The sequence below is a fragment of the Lipophrys pholis genome (genome assembly GCF_963383615.2).
Source record: "Lipophrys pholis genome assembly, chromosome: 18".
NCBI classification, from domain to species: Eukaryota; Metazoa; Chordata; class Actinopteri; order Blenniiformes; family Blenniidae; genus Lipophrys; species Lipophrys pholis.
In genome coordinates, this window is record NC_137646.1 from 16,202,507 (window position 1) to 16,218,201 (window position 15,695).

Consider the following 15,695-nt stretch of genomic DNA (forward strand, 5'->3'; position numbering starts at 1 on the left):
GCTAAATGTGACTTAATGCATGTTGGATTTACATGGAGGGTTTTTTTTTTTTTTTTAATCAGCTAAAATACTCATAGCTAATAAAAACCACAAAAGAGTAGCAGAAATACGCCCCCGGGTTATCATTTACGATAACCCACAAAGCTGTGACACTCCATAAGTTCATGTGTTTGATCACAGTTCAATCATTCTGAGAACAACTTTTTAAGAGGTTTTGGCCTGCTTGAGCGATTCAACCGGAAAACCCGAGATGTTTGACAGCCCCAAACAGATCTACTGTTCTTCCCATTGCCCCATGCTGTGACAGCTTTTTCTTAAAGCCAAGCAAGTGAAGTTTCCTCTCAATCAACTTGATTAGATCCAAGATCTGAAGCCATGTCCTCTTAACTGAGCAGGCATCGCTTCTGAAGTAGACAGATTAAGACGCTTCAGGAAGAGGTCTCATATTAAAGTCAAACTCTGGGCTTAACCTCCCTCTGTGTGATCCACCCTGTGCTTGTGTTTGTATTTAATATCATCGCGGGCATTTCCTGTTTGGCTTTGGATTTGGTGGTAAAACCTGCACTTTCTTTAAGCAGCACGAGGGCAGCATTCATCAAACGTTCTTAGAGATTTACTACATGTTCTTAATAAAAAAACTGCCTGCAGTGGAGAGCTTAAGATATATTTATGTTGACGCTGGATCTATTTTTACTCTTGTTTTTTTTGCCTCTCGGTCTTTCTGTTGGTGGGGGGGGTTTTCCCGCTTGATTTCATGCCCTTTCTTCCTGGGCATCTTGGGCATAATCCCAGAGTCTAATAGTCTAACATTCAATATATATATATATAAAAAAAAACGTCTTCTCCAACATTTGACCCGCTATAGGCAAACGCCTTCCAAGGGCATTAGAAAGCTGCTTAGCAGAAGCCGCTTCGTCTCTTACGTAAGCAACGGCACCCTTCTTCCACACTACTACAGTTTGTGGGAAAGAGTGGGGAGAGGGGGAGAGTAATCAGAGTGAGTAACAGCAAAGACGGTGTTGGCGTGAAAGAAGAGAGAAAGAGGAGGGTGGAGAGACAGAAGGAAAAAGCGTCAGCCAAATCCAGTCCCCACTGGAGTCGTTCTGCTTCTCACTGCGCCTCCTTCGCGTTAAAGCTCCCCTTAACTAATCCCTGCCACCAAATACTTTCCTTCTTAACTTCATTTACGTGTCCTTGACTGTTTAGGATGAACATTCCTAGATCGTTCCTCCCCTCTTCTTTTTCTCTACTCCTTCATCAGCCTCCACCCCCCCCCCCCCCCCCCCCCCCCCCCCCCCCACTCCAGTGATGCACGGTGGGGGACGGGGTAAATTCCATCAGTATTTTCCTCCCACGCATATGCACGGGATAGATATGAGTAATGTCTTCAGTTAGCTTTTAATTAGCGTGCATCCTCCCAATCACCTGCTGAAACCCAGTAGAAACCCGCCGTAATCAGGGGCGCTCATCTCACTTCATTCCTCCTCCCGCCGGTCCTTGTCAACACAAGACCGATTTCAGTCCCCCCCCCCCACACACGTGCGCCTTGGAAGTAGATTAGTGACACTGATACACAGTGACTGATGTGCGAAGCAATGTTTTTCTCAACAGGCTGACATGAGGGATGCTTATCATGTGCGCACACGACTGAGTGTGTGTGTGTGTGTGTGTGGGGGGGGGGGGGGGGGGGGGGGGGGGTTCTGGTGGTTCAGGATAAGGAATAAAGATCTTTTAAGTTTGTTTAATCATGCTGGGTGTCATTTTCTACGTCATTCAGATCATCTATGATTCTGATTGAGGGGGTAAAATAAAGTTTACAAGCATCAAGAACCAACATAAACAGCTCAGCCAGAATTTCTATATCATTCATAGAATTACATCATGAACGTGGTGAAAGTCATAAAGTCTCACTCAGATCTCTCAAATCTTTCAAAAACAATATTCATAACTGTTGATGGCCTCTGTTGGACCAACATGCCAATATATATGAATTTACGGATGTCCTTGTTTCAAGGATCAATAGAGTACGCCTGAACATTACCTCTTCTTAAGGTTTTGGAAAACATTGTGGTTTGACTTCAGTCAGTTACACACGAATCTCTCTTCTCTTTAGCCTTGTCGATAAGCAAGAGAGAGTAGGTGATGTGACTTTGGGAGTGAAACATGGCAGTATAGCATGACACCACAACAGTCAAGCTCATGCTGCTCGTACCAACACACGAAGAGGCAAAATGTCTCCCAAGCTGTAAAAGTCGAGACGCATACTCCGGGCCTCGGTGCTGAGATGTTATATGGTCCTGCCACTCACTGCTGTCCTCTGCCAAACTGCGGATGTGTCAGTCATTGTGCCAGGCTAAACTCATTTGAACTGACTCGTCTGGTGAGCAGCAAAGCATGAAAGAAGGCAGCGGTCCTCGCTTGCTGAATCTCTTTGGCTTCACCTCATCTCCTTGAAAAACCTACTTTTTACTCCTGGAGCTCTTGCAAGCTTAGAGTCAGACCGGCTTGGAAAAATGCTTGCTGCTCGAAGAAGAAGAGGAAAGAATCATGTGATGATGCACATTATATATTTGGGGGGGATGAAACCTGAGCCTCCAGGCAGCAAAGGCCATCAGGCATGGCCATCCATCCATCTGTACTGATAGTCTTTATCCTCCAGGGCCGCAGGGCATCAGGCGTAATGCATCTTACTGTAAGCTATGTCAGGCCCCAGCCAGCAGGGGAACGGCCACTGAGACTTAACTGGCTGCCAATAGGAGGGCTTGTCGTCCCCTTAGACACACACACACACACACACGTGTTTTCTCTCAAGTTCCTTCTCCGATGGGAGATTCCCACGGTGGTGTTTTTACGGTTGGAATCATCTCAACTGCCAAAAGTTGTGACGAATTTGTGTGTCATATATATTACATATTATCTTTTTTATATTATTATTATTTAGCAGGTCATCTTATGAGTCAGTTCATCGACAATTGTGGTTCGAGTTTTAGCAGATGTTTAAGCTTAGTGGTTCCCTAACAATTTCAGCAGGCTTTTTTTTTCTTTTTTTTCAGTAGTTACGACAAATCTGGAAATTGAACTTTAACATAAATCTTAGTTGGAGCATGAGACATGAGCAACAACATGACCATGCGTCATGAACCAAGAAACACTACACATTATGTACAAAAGGAACAAACAAGCGGTCATCAATCCCTGGCGTGATAAAACATCTAGTCGCTGTCGATCCCTCTATAGATTCACCTACTTAAGGTTTTGCACTCGGTCTCTGGTTTTCAGTAGAAATCCGTTGCATGCATTTCCTCTGCACAATACACAACAACGTTACTCTTGTTTGTGTGTGTTTAGGTTGTGGACCTGTACTGGGGCGTGGATCCAGAGGAGTGGGACAGTCCAGAGCTGCAGAGACTCAGGATGAAGCTTCTGGAGGAATGTCTAAAGACCTCAGCTGGACCGTGCTTTGTAGTGAGTATCACACTGCACAGGTTGCAAGAAAGCAAAACAGGAAGCAAAAGATTCGGAAGAAGAAAATATGCTACTTAATAGCTTTCATGGAACTGTTTGAATATTCATTCATAACACTACTATAGTCCCACATGAACCCGATTGCAAATTTCACTCAATGTTGTTGTGAAAGTTAAGAATATATGTTGCAAAATATAGATCAGGAAACAAATATATATATATTCACTAGAGGTCAGGTTGCCATTAAAATTCATTATGCAGCAGGAAAAAAAAAAAAGCTCATCTTCACATAATTAAAAAGGCTGACCAAGTTATGGTTTACACTGAAAAATGAAGATTTTGAAGCAGATGATAAATTCTGAATCAATTGAAAAGTCCTGCACATGATGCATCTGCCACAACTACTCTATTATTTTTAGTGTTGTTGGTGTAGCTTTACACGTCCACCAACTTGTTTGCATTTTACATGCATTTGAAGATCTCACAGTATTATGACATCGCAAGATGATGTTACAAATCGAATTTTCATCACAGATCTGTCCATGACATGGTTACATTTAAAGAGTTCCTGCAGCCTTTCAAGTGTTTTTTGTTGCGGCGTTTGAATGCAGGATGTGTGTCCAAGTGATGTGCGCATCTATTCTGTCTGACAGTGGACAAGCGGATGATGCAGAGTCCTCGTTTATCCCTTTTCTCTTCTGACATGTACAGCCGAAAGAGAGACGAGCCTGCCTTTTGACAATAAAAAGCAGCGAACGAACAAAGAACAAAAAATTGCGCAGATGTGAAAGATTCTGCGTCATCCGTCAGTGCAAACGATAAGAAAGTGTCAAAAGTACAGAAAATCCACTCGCGTGGACTTGAGGTCTGCCGCGAGGTGAGAGGCTGTTGTAATTACAGTTGACATTTCAGTGATCTTTTTTTAGATAATTTCAGGCCACGTTAAAAACGGGGGCGAAAAAGCAGATGCAAGGCAAAAGGGATGAGGAACGGGAGTGTGGGGAAGAAGTAGGCAGGAAGAGCAATTGATGGTGAATTATTCAAATGGAACAGATCCGTTTCCAGAGGTTGAAATTGAGGTGAGAGATCACAGTGAGAAGTAATGCATTATGGGTACAACAGGAAGGCCCCTGGTCTCTGGGGATCATAATCCCCATCCCCAGAGTGAGTTTTGTATTTCCTCCTTTCTTCCACCCTGCATGGATCGCTGCCTCCTGCAATTCTTATTCAAAACTTGTTACCGTCCTTGTCGGTCTCAGGCAGCCACACAAATACACTTCGCTGTAAATAAATCTGCATCTTAATGAATCATTCTAGTTTATTTGCGGTGGGAATATCCTGATTTCAGATCTACATCATCGTGTAAAGAAGTCTGTTGCACTACACTGACACATTAATTCATTTGTCCCAAAAAAAAGCTGATTTGTTTGGCTGCTGTTCAGTTAAATGTGAACTCACACTCAACAAAGTGCATTCATAGTTTCTAATTTGGCATCTAGACGCCTGCATCATCACTCTTCTTGAGCATACACCAACCTCAGCACAGTGGAAGTTGGGGATTGAGCCAAAACGCCCTCATCTGCAGATGAGATGCAGTTAAAAAGATTTTCGAGAAAGCTTGTGAAGGGCCTTGTGAAGCTTCGGGTGTCACAACGAGCACCTGTATCCTGTATAAAACCACTCGTAAATCAACGGCTTGGAGACACCATAAAGCATCATAATCTTGAGAATGAGTCCAGTCACTGTAGGAAGCTGCCTCACATATTAGAAGGGAAAATCCTGCATGTACACAAGATAGATTGCAGGAACGTTCATGAGACGTGACAAACCACACAAGCAGATCTGCAGAAAAGACAAAAAAAAAAGCAGCCAGGGGCTTTCATTGATATAAACACTTTAGACCAATCAGCAGCACAGCATCAGTGCACAGATATCGGTGAAAGAAGTGTGTCTTCTGCTGCTCCCTGTTACGCGGAGTAGCATTTCATTACAAGTTGCACCACAGACTTAAACCAGATAACATTCCTGCCGTGAGCAAGATTCAAACTCAGCTCCCCCACACTCAAGGTCAAGACTTAATCCAGTGCACCAGCAGAGGGTACAGCTCACAGATGTTACTGTACAAGCCCCCCCCCCCACAAAAAAAGTTAAATAAATGCTTGCTCTTACCTTGTGCTGCAGCTAGAACTCTGGTATAATCCAAATTAGTGGAATCCCAGGTGGTAAAATCCCAGGAGTAAACTGTAAGGAAACTCCAGAAGCAGCGCCTGGATCTTAAAACGTTGACAGCTTCTTTTAAAGCTCCATATGGGGGAAAACTGCATTAGTTTGCAGAGATACACAGCTGACAGCACCTGACAGAGGGCCGCCGTTAGCTATGGGGGGGAGGTTAGATATCGTGTGCTGCAACAGGAAGCTGCCATGTGAGCAGAGCAGCATTACTTAAGGATTAAAAAAAAAACACCGTCAGGAGGGCAGTGAGAGCAAGGCCTGGTGCCCAGCTGAACATGATGAGCTGATTGGACCATTGTGATAATGCATGTGTGAAGGGAGCGACGCCATCATTCATTACATATAAATACAACACCGCAATAAAAATAAAGCTTCTCATAGACACGTATACAAACACTGTTTCTTGCTCCATCTTCAATTGTTTCACACGATTGATAGTGCCCAAGTCCCGTTATTGTTCATTGAGCCAACAAACAAACACGAAAGATATCCAGTGTCAAATTAAGCAATGCTTTAATTTTTTAGCTTAACTCAAGATAAAAACTGATACTGATATTGAACTGTTGGGTGTAAGTCCAAACGGGTCGCACACACGGAAACACTCAGATGGGAGTTGAAAGGAGGCGACACAGGTGCTCCTTTTGTGCTTCTGTTGAACATGGCGCACCGATTTAATTCATCCCCCCTTGTCCTCATCAGCCTTCGTCCCTGCTGCAATCTCACCATCTTAACCCCGACCGAACTCCGAGACAACAGCACACAACAGCGGATGCAGACGTGCATAAACACAGGAACCCGTGCATTTTGTTAACTTTCTTTTCGCACTCCGATCCACCTTTTTGTTCCTTCCCCTGCTTTAAAGCAAGCACTCATCCAGGAGCTTCTTGACCCGAGGTGTTTTCTCTGTGACTGAGATTGAGAGGTTGTATCAGTGAACTCTAACTAACTTAAGGGGGATACGCCGAGTCTTTAACACACAAGATGTCCATCCCTTCTGGCTGGTTAAATCTTTAATGACATATTCAGCCGGTCTGCTCTCTCTGGTGAAATGGAGGACTTTATGCTGAGGAGACCCACAAAAGCGCCACAGAATTAAGGCCCCACTCAGACTCGTCGGAGCCAGCTGCCGTGGTCCCAGTGGTCCCCGCTGCCTGCCTCCCTCGCCGCCGTCGTCAGTGCCACATGGGCCGGGCGGCCCCGTTTCCAGGACCGGGGAGCTCCGAGCGGCGGTGGCGGGTTCTTTGATCAGGGACTTGGATCCTCCTGTATGACAGTTCTGGGTTGTCTGGGCCATCTCTGAAGCCCCGTTGTTTATTTTTACTGGGTGGAAGACCTAGATTTATTTATATATATGTACATCTGTGTGTGTGTGTGTGTGTGTGTGTGTGTGTGTGTGTGTGTGTGTGTGTGTGTGTGTGTGTGTGTGTGTGTGTGTGTGTGTGTGTGTGTGTGTGTGTGTGTGTGTGTGTGTGTGTGTGTGTGTGTGTGTGTGTGTGTATATGTGTGTGTGTGTGAGTGTAAAATGTCAGCAGAGTTTAGGATCTTCTTGTTTCTGCAACAACATACAGTTTGTGTGCAGGCATCCGTGTACGCAGCTGTGTATAATCGAGGCGAATCGCTCTTGTGCATCCATTTTTCCAAATTTGCTTGGTTTAGTTTCGTCTCTGTCTTCATTGCTTTGAATTTAACTGGTTATGTGCTGCATGGGAAAACAGAGAGGATGTCCCCCCGGTTTCAAGACTGAGGTTTGGGCCTTGTCTGGGGAATCTGATTCTCAAAAAAACATCTGAGGTGAATTTGTGATGCAACATTGCTCAGAGGTGTGAATGTGAGTGCATGTGATTCCCGTCCAGAATGTAGCCTGCCCTCATCCACTGTTAGGTGGGATAAAGCAATATATATGGTGATGTGCTGCCCCTAGTGGTCTTGACACTTCATTACACTCAAAATATTACCAAGTACTTTTATCTCATTTAAAAGTGTAACTAATCAAAGAGAACCTGATTACACTTTAGAAGCATGATTAAAATAAATGTCGAAAGTGACAAAATATCTGTTGTGAAAAGATTAATTTGATTCGTATTTTAACTTTCCCTGAATTGCATTTAGCTCCTTTTAACTAGAAGGTTTGGTTTTACTCAAATATCCACTAGGAGGCAAACAATAGCTACAGCTATTTTTTATTCAAAACTTTAAGTAATAATAGTAGTCAAGTCACCTATATTTATATAGCACTTTAAATCAATCACAGCTGAAACCAAAGTGTACATAAATAGACACAGGAGCCTAAAAACATAAAGTGCAGGGAATAAAACAATAAAATGCAGTCAAAACAATAAAATAACAACAGTAAAAACAGGAGCGGAGCATTAATAAAAGATGAAACCGCCATAATGTAAAACTATAGGCCATTTTAACGACACTTTTTACCCAAGATATCAATTTTTTTATCTTGTTCCCAGAGGATATGGTTTTATAGGCCATCTGATTAGGAGCAAAAATCATTGAACTTGTAATAAGTTAAGTGCGCTTGAAATAAAGAAGAGAACATCTGGGATATATATCTGAAAAGGCAAACATTTCCTTGGAATTAGCTCTTCAGAAAACCTTAACCCTTTTGAGCGATATACTAAAGAATGAGATCTTCTCATCTTGATTGATGCAGATACCATATTTATTTATATCATTCATCCACTCAGTTAAAGTGTCACTAACATCCACATGGCTATAGGAGGAGGCTTGAAAGGCAGGCCACTCTGTGGGGTCTGCAACAGAGCCCATGAGCAATGAGCAGGGGAGATAAAGATAGAAGAGAATATCACTGAAAAGCAAAAATTTCATCTGCATTGATTATTGATGTTTCCGCCGTAGGGACACTTACCGGGAGAACAGAGGTGTGGGATTGACATCTCTGGCGTAGGTGTGTTGCTCGCTGTCACAATGAATCTGTGCAACAACAGGGAAACCCTCGTAAAGCTCCTCCGGGCGCGCACATTGCACTCCACAAATTATTCAGTGCTGTGCTGAGCTTCAGAATCAAAATCATAGCTTTGATATTGAGTCAAGGCTTCAGATCTCTTTCATGTTTTCTTACTTCTTGGTGAAAACTCTTCTTGTTAGGAATTCACAGCATTTTGTATTTAGAAAATAAAAATTTTCTCTCTGGCCATAGATTTCTAAGCACTCTTGCCTCACAGGCAGAAGATGCCATGTTCATTTCCAGGCTTGGTCGGCATTTCTGTGTGGAATTTGCATGTTTGGTTTTCTTCAGGTTCAACAACGAGCACTAAAATTGACTGGAGGTCTGACCATCTTCACTTTAAATTTTTTTATTTTATATTTTTTCTGAAAGTCAGACTCATTTTACTTTCATGCCCTGATATGTTTAAAAGCTTCCTTCACCAACGCATCTCACTCCGTGCATTTCATTTTACGCTTGTTGAGGCTCAGCGCCAAAACTGATTACTCCATTGAGAAGCAATAGTGAACCAGCGCTCAACTTATATTATTTCCATCACATCATTCTAATGTAAAATGGCCTAATGCATGCAAAGCAGTCTTTTGAATACTCCTGTTGGCACGTGATGTTATAACGATCACCCACAAACCAAAAGTGAAATCTACTGATATATGCATACGATTTACATGATCTTTGTATATCAGGCGCAATAGGCAGCGTTTGAAGATATATGAAAGGGTGGAAAACCAACTCTTTGCCCATATTTGTGAGAACGAGTGCTGTGTTGACTTAGTGCTCGCGTACAATCGAGATTTAGAGTTGTATTACTTCATGAGACGGTTCACGGTGAGATAACCCGCGTTATATTACTGGATGTGTCTGTCATTCTTTATGAGTGAGATCCAGCTGCTGCAGCGGGTGTCAATGGGAAGGCCTCACAGGATCTCAACACAGGTGGCGGTGTTGTTAAACACACACACACACACACACACACACACACACACACACCCCACACCTAGGTAAGAGGGGCTTTTCTCTAACCTGTCGATGCAATAAAGCCGGTTTCCATGGCGATAGCAGGGGTTGGCATGGTGATGGTGTCATTGACCCAGAGATTAAGCATGACAATGAGCCATGACTCTCCCCCCCCCCCCCCCCCCCCCCCCACCCTTTCTTTCTTTCCTTCCTCTCCTCTCATCTGCTCGCCAATAGTCTCGAGTTCCCTTGTAGAAAAACAGTAAAAACTTGATAAACGCCTCAAGGACGCGTATCGGCAGACAGTGCGCGTCTCTCCCAGCTTTGCTGCCCGTGTCGCAGCTTTACTTACTGGGTGTAAGAGGATAGCGAAGGATACTGTGGCTCTTCTTTTCCCTCTGCCGCTTCGCCTCCATTCACTTAACATGATGTAAGTGCGAACGTGATAACCCGGTCCGGCCGGTTAACGTCTCATCTCAAATGATGTTTGAAATTGTGTCTGCATGCCTTGTGCAAAGATTGCTCTAATTCAAGCGTTGCATCATGGAGAGTCTGAAAGGTTTATGCAAATCCGTGCTCCAAGCCCTCGTCTCAGCAACTTTTGGGCGACGTGGTGTTGAAACTGAGGCTTGCATGCATATTAAATCTGCCTGACCCGCCGTCTCACGATAAGAATGCTCAATAATAGAGTAACTCTAAAAAAGAGTGGCTGCTCGGGGTTTGGAAATCTTTGAAACGCAAAATTCTTTCTCTATCTCTTTGTCGGGATGAATACAATTCATGCTGCCCAATATCAGCTATTTTCTAGTCCATCTGAAAGACTTAATAAATCTGGTCCCATATGGGAAGTAAATCTTTGAAGGAAGTTTCCAACCTCATTTTTATTTTGAAAAGTGATTTTCTAACAGGAGGAATTAGATTTTTTGAAACAACAAAGTACACATTTCTGTCTCATTTTGAAATTAATATACTTAATTTTTGACTTCATAATTTAAGGATAACATTGTTTTAGGCACCTTCCGGGGCCTTTTACGTATGTGTAGCTGGGTCGTGTTTTTAGGAAGCCTGCCTTTCGACTGCTCTCGAACGCATGTACTGTAATTTGACACCAGCGTCCGGTGAACATCCTGGTCTCTTTCCTCAGAGAGAGACAGACGACACACTGATATTCACTCCTACATGTGAATTAAAGTCACCAATTGAACTCGATTTGGTGTTTTCATAGTGCAGTACAGGATGCATGTAATGCATGCACAGCAATAGCATACAAACTCCACATAGTTGAACTTAAACCGGGGATACTTTCACTGTGACGTGACAGTGCTTAACCACTACACTGCCTCGCAACCCAGATTTATAATTAATTTCAAAACAATTGCATGTTTTTTTTTTAATAACTCCACTGTAGTGTTTTCAGAAAACATCCCTCCAGTGCGAGTAGTTATTGGTACTTTTTTTGGGGGACTACTTCCAGTGTTGCATAAATACACATTTGTTGCTCCGGTGAGAGTTTACAACAGCACGGCGGTGTGAGAGGGACTGATATAAAATATACTGCAGCGCCGGTGCTCCCTGTAATGAAATAAAATGTCAACCGGTGTAACCACTGATGTGTTTTTCATGCTTTCTTTGCTACGGCGCTTGCTCCGAGGCACTGAGAAATATCCGGATTTGGCTACTCAGCCAGGACCTGTTAGACGGATCAGATTTGGATTGTTTGTGTAATTTGTTGACTTTAATTGGCAGCACAGGTCCTCAGAAACACTCTGTAAAACAGTGAAGTGTGCCGAATGCAAAAACCAAAAAGGCCTGATTGACACGTACGGGAGTGAAACTGAAAATCCAATATTTCTCGTGATCAGATCATCCGATTCTGCTTGGAGGCTTATTTCCATCTGCCGTGCCAAAGCTTATGCAGCAAATACCGAAACAGTCGAGTGTGTGTTCCACTGATTAATTGAGCGTGTGAGTGATTGATTTGTTAATTCATACTGTAGCTGTGTACAATATCTTATCAGCCTCTCCCAAATGGCTCATCAGATAAAGTGCACTTAGTAAGAGTATAACCCACCACACACACACACACACACACACACACACACACACACACACACACACACACACACACACACACACACACACACACGTAAGAAGGACGAAAAATCTGGCGCAAGGTTGGAAGATCCAGCTACAAACTAAAGGTGTGTTTCCCTGCTCTCTGTTTGCTGCTGTCATTTTCGATTTTATTATTTATTTCTTTGCATCGGGCTTCTGAAGTGTAATAAGAACTGCTGCAACCCCTTTAGAAATAAAGATATGCACATATACTGTATACACACACACACACACACACACACACACACACACACACACACACACACACACACACACACACACACACACACACACACAAGGGTGAAGTTCTAGCTTCCAGCTGCCATACAGTAATCCACTTAAGGTGGCCTCATTCCAGGTCTGCTCTCCAGCACAGGCAGAGTGCTACGAACCAGCCAGCAAATGTTTGGAAATTGTTTATTTTTCACAGTCTGTCTTCGGTAAGTCAAGTGGATGACAGAAGTGACAGCAGATTCGGATTGGCTATTGAGCGCCTGCATTTATTTATTTATTTTATTTTTATTTATTTTGCACGCTCGATTTTGCTGTTCTGATCGGAGGCACCAGTTAGTTTTATCCTGATCTCAATCGCACACTTACAGAGGCGAGCATCCACTCCATTCATCCATTCCGGCTGTGTCACCGCAAGGCGAGCTGACAGGGAGTTTGTCAGCGGCCGATCTCGCCTCTCTTTCCTCTCCCTCTCGGTGTTTCTGGAGTTCAGCCCGGTGGCTCCTTCCACTGCAGCACTGTGAGTCATGGAGGGCCGCGGAGGGGCTCGCAGATGGAGTGACCTGCAGGGCAGCTCAGCCTCCCTGAAGATCTGAGGCGCACCTGAACACTCGCATGTTGCCTTCGAGTTAGAAGGGTGTTATGCTGATGTTATATAAAGCACGGAAGTCACTCCCTGCTAGATTGTCTGCGGGGAAATCTGCAGGGAAATGTAGTCTGTCTTCATACTGAGGGCAGAATGTTTGGTCCAGTCCTGAGACAAACATTTGGTTTAGCACACCAGTTGTTACGCGTTTGCCTTAAAACACGGAGCCAGTTAAAAAAAAGCCAGTGGCTTATTTATGTCTATTTTACTAATTCTATGAAATAACCTGAAATATGACTAATATACATATTCAAAACCCCAAAACACAATCTAAAGAACAATAACATAAATGATGACACATAAAAAAATCTGCAAGGCCGAGACATTAGTTGACTTAATTTTCGCAATTTAATTTTTCAAAATTTCGAGTTCAGTGAACAAGTACATATAAACTGTACTTTTTCACTGTCAGCCAACAAATGTGCAAGGTAACAGATGTGAGACACGATGAAGAACTAATAGTTCATCGGTGGTTTATACTTTGAAAAAATTGCTCATTTAAATGTAAAGGAAATCTGACTTTCAACTATAAAAGTACCAAGTCCCAGGAGAATATGTGCTGGTAGTCATGCCTCTCTTTAAATCTTTTTGGCTATAGTGAGAGACACTTTTTTTTCAGCTGAAATGATTTTGCATGGGTAATTTGACGCCAGCCTCATTGGCTTGCGAGTAGATAGAAATGTTTCAGTTCCAATTAAGCCTTCAAACCATTCGGGGCCTTTTTTTTTTTCTCAGATTGTTCAGATTGACCTGGTTCATCTAAAGTTTGGCCATCCAACACCTGATATTGTTTGACGCCAGAAATTATGTTTCTGTAAGGATTGGTCCCGGAGCATCATATGAGGACGTTATAATAAACAATAGAATGTTGTTTCGTAGTTTTTTTCAATTGTGCTGAAGGTAAGATCAGTCACTGAGTCAAAGGCTCCCGACTGAAACAAGGAAATTAAACAAGCCTCTGTAAACGTACGCCTGGGAAATCTGAAAATATTAACCGACAATGAAGAAATGCAGCCCTTGATGTTGAGCTGTGATCACATTAATAATTGATTATAGACTTTTTTTTTAGATGATAACAATCAGAGGGAAATGACATTGCTTTTCCATTTTCGTATCAGAAACTCGTTAGTGAATGCCGTACACATGGAAATGCTGCTGCTGATGTCATAAATGGTAGTGACCGTACACTTTGTTGACACTGGGGCATTTCGGAAAAGTTTAACTCTCAAAGCCATTTTCAAAAAAGTGCTGAAAGACTCGCTACGGCGACGGTGAACAGCCAGTGAAAGGTTTTTATCACAGCCTGCAGCTCGATGCAGATCTTTGATTTCGGAAGTTCCCATTGATTAAAGGACAAAATCTAAACCCCCATTGAGCCAAAATACCCAGTTAATTATTTCTTTATTCAGCTCTTGACTCAATGTAGGTTAGAATCCAACCTGTGACATGAAGATAGTGAGTCGCCTGCTCTACTTACCTGTTAAACTCTTTATTTTGACAAGAAGAGAGCACAGGGAGTCACACACAGGGGGAATCCTCACCTTCTCTCTTCATTTGCAGCTCGCATTGTTTCTATCTTTTAAATATGCCCGACTTTTGTCTGACTCTCAGATTAGCCTCTGGCTTCTCGCTTTATTGGAGACGCCTCTCGTCACAGGAGTGCTTGTGCTTTTAATATCCAGCGCTCGTTTGTTTTCATCTCCATCCATTTCATTTTCTGTATTACTTTATTTAACTCAGGGAGCGTCCCGCTCACAATCAGGGAGAACATGCAAACTATTAAGGTTCTCAAGCCAGGGCGCATCGTTGAGAATTCTTATTTAGTTCTCTTTAGCATTGCAGGATTTTATTTGTACCGTCTCTGCTCCTAAATGTGCTGCACTGACCTTGCAAGTGGCACCTCCTCCTCCATAACAACTGATCCTCTACACGGCAAATGTCCTCTGGTTCCAGTTGAACCTTCAGGACCGAATTTTTCCGACACGGGAGTCGAAGCCGTGCGCACACGAGCGCGTCTACCGCGGGCGTTTGTGTGTTTCTCCAGACGAGTCCGTCCTACGGGGCGGCGCCACATGCCGTCCTCCGACTCCGCTTGTTCTCCGCATCTGTTCCCACCGCGAATGCCAAGCGAGCGGGCGCTTCCAACATGGAAACGGCTTTGAAGCGTCATTGCCCGGAGCGCGCCAGCGTCGCTTCCCCGCTCACCGGAGCTCTCGGGTCGTTCGGCCCGCCCCTCCCTCGCGCTCCGCGTCTTCGCCACGGGGCCTTTCGGCGCACGTGAATTATGACACATGGAGTAAAGATCAGCTGGTCATGTAATGAAGGGGTTCCACGCGTTCTTTTTATTATTTTTATAACCCCCCCCACCAACCCTTCTGCTTCTTTTGTCCTCCGATGTGACTGACGGAGAGCATCAAGAACCGAGCCAGGAAAATGGCCCTGATCGTTTCCAAGTGCATTCAGAGGCATGCGGCTCGCTGCACGTGGAGTGGGAGACAGTGGTGGGATGAAGGAGCGACCATTGGACTAATTATACAGCTGCTGCGTGGAGTGTTCTTCGTCCTCCCTGGAATGATTGTAGAGAGCGATTACAGCTTTTCACCTGATGTCTAAAACACGGTCGTGATTGTGATGACAGTGAGCTCAGCGCGCGGCACAGAGCGTACAGAGAATGCGATTTCACAGTCTTTTCACAAATCCACACATATCTCACTTTAATTAAAGCGTCAATTTCTTTCATTTTAAAAATAGCCCCATCTGTTCCGTATGAAAAGCAAATCTGCTTATTTCCTTAATAACACTGATTACTGAGAATTTGAAAATTTTTGCCAAGGCTGGGTGTTTTACATAACAGATCTTCTTTCTTTTTTTAATCATTCAAACATTTGCTTTGTAGCAACACAACTCTTTTATTTTCTCTCTTTCTTCTTGCACCCAAATAAAGAGCACAGAGACAGTCTCATGACGTTCTCCTCTGTTTCAGGTCAGATTTGGTTCAGCTTCAGTGGTGTGCAAAATCTAGACATGTAACTCATTTGACTGAGACCCGACCTTCAGCACAGCAAAATGGAC

The 15,695-nt window shown here is 43.5% G+C and overlaps 1 protein-coding gene across 1 annotated transcript in view; it reads left to right on the top strand.

Annotated features, from left to right (window-relative positions):
- The window catches only part of nwd2 (NACHT and WD repeat domain containing 2), a gene marked incomplete at both ends in the record, with an annotated part of 53,092 nt that overhangs the window by 24,518 nt on the left and 12,879 nt on the right, over positions 1-15,695 (top strand). Inside the window, one exon of the mRNA XM_080485825.1 lies at positions 3,349-3,465. Within this exon, the coding sequence (XP_080341951.1) occupies positions 3,349-3,465 (117 nt within the window). The remainder of the gene's footprint in view (positions 1-3,348; positions 3,466-15,695) is intronic.